This window comes from Condylura cristata, unplaced genomic scaffold (genome assembly GCF_000260355.1).
Source record: "Condylura cristata isolate star-nosed mole 26May11 unplaced genomic scaffold, ConCri1.0 scaffold00034, whole genome shotgun sequence".
NCBI lineage: Eukaryota > Metazoa > Chordata > Mammalia > Eulipotyphla > Talpidae > Condylura > Condylura cristata.
This window is the reverse complement of record NW_004567135.1, coordinates 325,905-329,429: the sequence shown is the minus strand read 5'-3', so window position 1 is coordinate 329,429 and position 3,525 is coordinate 325,905. Positions and strand designations below refer to the sequence as shown.

General features: G+C 43.7%; 1 protein-coding gene across 1 annotated transcript in view; it reads left to right on the top strand.

Annotated features, from left to right (window-relative positions):
* Positions 1-3,525, top strand: part of XPOT (exportin, tRNA) — a 13,646-nt gene that overhangs the window by 6,447 nt on the left and 3,674 nt on the right. Inside the window, exons 6-10 of the mRNA XM_012732267.1 lie at positions 446-630; positions 707-875; positions 1,739-1,975; positions 2,977-3,015; positions 3,269-3,343. Of these exons, the coding sequence (XP_012587721.1) occupies positions 446-630; positions 707-875; positions 1,739-1,975; positions 2,977-3,015; positions 3,269-3,343 (705 nt within the window). The remainder of the gene's footprint in view (positions 1-445; positions 631-706; positions 876-1,738; positions 1,976-2,976; positions 3,016-3,268; positions 3,344-3,525) is intronic.

Below are 3,525 nucleotides of genomic sequence, written 5' to 3'. Positions count from 1 at the left end.
TCTTGATTCAAATGAAGCCCCTCTGTTTTATACAGGTATCTTTACTATGTTTTGCAAAAACAGTTTTAAAGAAATGAATTCTTAATTCTTTCAACTGTTTGCCTATAAAACTCTATTGTTCCTTCAATTCTGAGTGTTAGCCTGAGTACAGTATTCTTGATTGACCAGTTTTCCTTTCATCACTTTGAATATGTTATTCCATTCTCTCTTGGCTTGTCAGCTTTCTGCTAAGAAATTCACTGATAACCTTATCTCTCTCTCTCTCTCTCACATACACTCACAACCTATAATATATATATACACACACACACACATATATATGTGTATATATATATATATGCCTATTTAGCATTTTCTCCTCATCTTTAATTTTTGCCACTTTAATTTTAATGTGTGTCTGTTTAGGGCTTATTTTGTTTGGCTTTTTTTTTTTTTTTTTTTGTAGGAAGCTCGTAGGAATACTCTCATAAAAGATACCATGAGGGAACAGTGCATTCCAAACTTGGTGGAATCATGGTACCAAATCCTGCAGAATTATCAGTACACTAATTCAGAAGTGACGTGTCAGTGCCTTGAAGTAGTTGGGGCTTATGTGTCTTGGATAGACTTGTCCCTGGTGGCCAACGATAGGTAAGCGCATCCTTTTAAAACCAAAGGTCTCCCCGAGAATGGGGAGGAGTTGCCAACCTCACTCCCTCGTTGCCAGGTTTCTGAGCATGCTGCTAGGTCATATGTCAGTGGAAGTTCTGCGGGAAGAAGCCTGCGACTGCTTGTTTGAGATCGTGAATAAAGGAATGGACCCTGTCGGTAAAATGAAGCTAGTAGAGTCTTTGTGTCAAGTGTTACAGTCTGCTGGGTTTTTCAACATTGACCAGGTCAGTATACGTTCATACAGTGTTTTAAAAATTGTTAGAACGATTAGTAGTTACTGAGGGCAGGCAGTGATTTGAGCATGTTTCTTTTCTTTTTATGTTGGAAACCCTCCTGCAGGTTAGAATGTTAACTTTGTATCCGGAGAGTCATAGCCTTGTCTACCTGTACGTTTGCCTTGGACACTAACTTAAGCCTTTTCTTAAAACCTGAGGAACTGGGATGTTCATTAGTGTTAATGTAGATTTTTCTAAGAGCGAATGGGTATATAATAAAAAGGAAAGGGCACTCTTACAAACTCTGGGGTGTGCACGTAGCTCTCCTGTGGGCTGTAGTGCCTTTGCCAACACTTGCTGGCCACACTGAGACTTAGTGACACAAATACACGTTTTCATCAGACCTTTTCAGTTAAGAATTCTTTGAGCTAGTAGAATTTAGCCCTGGTAAAGTAAGGACTTGGGGTATCGTAAATTAGTAATTTCGAGGCAGAACTTGAAAGCGCTTGTTTTAAAGTTACGGCAGTGACAGTCACTGAGAAATCTGTGTCATCAGTACAGCTTTAGAGCCCCCTTGCTCACCGATGACTAGCAACATCATCTTACCTTACTGCTGGCTGTCTTGGCTTCTCAGGGGAACATCCTAAGAACAGTTAATGCAAACCACGCAGGTGTGAGTTTGACTAAAGCTAGCGTGGCCTGGGTGGGTGACGGGAGTGGCACACGGTGGTGGAATTCAAACCGCAGAGCCCCGGGTGAGCTGCCGGGGCTGCGGGCGTCTCGTGTTCACCGTTACTATTGAGCCTCAGGACTCGGACCAGCGTGGGGCTTTCCTCTTGGGGGGTGATTGTAAGCGGACCGATTGCTTACAGGAAGAAGATGTTGACTTCCTGGCCAGATTCTCCAAGCTGGTGAACGGAATGGGGCAGTCGCTGATCGCCAGCTGGACTAAGCTGACCAAGAGCGCAGACACCCAGAGTGCGCAGGAGGCCCTGCGAGCGGTGGAAGCCAAAGTGGCCCTGATGCTGCAGCTGCTGGTTCACGAGGATGACGACATCTCTTCAAACATTGTTGGGTTTTGTTACGACTATCTTCATCTTTTGAAGCAGGCGAGTACTTGCTGTGATCTCTCTGTCTGGCATAGAACACAGAAAAGCCGTAAAGAATTGAGAAACACCAGAAAGTGAAACTCTGTAATTCTGCCTCATGATATGTATGCTACATGTTGATGTGTTGGCGTCTTTTTTTCCCTCTTTAAACTTAGCCATAAAACAGGAATGGCTCTAAAATTCACTAGACTAACACGTTTCAAAATTACTTATAGGGTTAGGTTAGCGTTTCATTTTGAATCCGTGTTTAAGTCTAATTATGGTAGTAATGTGTTACTGTGATTCATTATTTTCATTGCACATAACATTTCTTAGCAAATTTTTATAATTAAAAATTTCCTCCAGAGCCGCTTCCAGTAAACTTCAAAGACACAAGACATTGGTCTCCATGTTATAATATACAGGCTTTTAAAGAATTAGTATCTTCTCCTTGAGGTGCTAGATAAGAGAACTGTTTCTAATTATATACATGGAATTAGTTGTATCAGGTCACTTAAAACATTTTTTTCCAAACTGAGCTTATGTGTTGTGTTTATATATTGCATAGTTTATACATAAATACCCATACCCGCGCGCGCGCGCGCGCGCGCGTGTGTGTGTGTGTGTGTGTGTGTGTGTAGAGAGAGAGAGAGATACACTTTATATAACTCAGGAAATTTTAGGCAATGTAGAAAAGGATAAAGAAAGTTTAAAATGACTATTGACCTCACTCTGTCTCTTAACGGATTACTACTGGACTTGGTTTAAAACAAGGCAAGATCATGCTTTACTGTTCCATAATTCTTTGAGAACATTGTAAGTGTCTTTAAAGATCACATTTATCTACACATTTGTCTGAGCCAAATTACTCACTAGAAGTCGCATTTGCTAGGTTTTCGTCTGATTCTCAGCACAGCAAGGTTCTGCCCTCCAAGGCAGTCGTGTGTGTCTTAGACAATCTCAGCTCAGTAGGAGAGGATGTTGCTCGCCGAAACCTAATAAATTATCGCTTACTTTTACAGCTTCCAGTGCTCTCAGATCAACAAAAAGCTAACGTAGAGGTAATAGACCTTTTTTCCTGAGCTCTGGCTTGTTTTGGCCCAGAGGGACCCGGCTGAGGCTAGAGGTGGGGGAGGCTTCCCGGCAGAGGCAGGGCCGAGGTGACCCTTGCCACCCCCGAGGCCTGGCCACGGCCCCGTTCTCTTCTGAACCACAGACTGCGTCTGTGACTGCGTCTCCCTGTGAATCTGGTTTAGCTTGAAGCGAGAGCAAATTCGAGGACGTATCTGACAGCAGATTCCTCCTTGATTTTAGGCAATCATGTTGGCCGTCATGAAAAAGTTGACGTATGACGAAGAATATAACTTTGAAAATGAGGTAAAAATTTTGCATTGAGGAGAAATCAGTTTTCGTTTCAGTACTTCAGTTTGCATTACTGTCGGGCCTGTCAGAAAAGCGGGCCTAGCCGCCAGTGAGCGGACGGCGCCTCCTGGCCCTCGGAGACCGTCGTGTCAGCCCGCACGGCGCCGTCCGCTGTGACGCTGGCCGGGAGCGAGGGGTCCGGGGAGCCC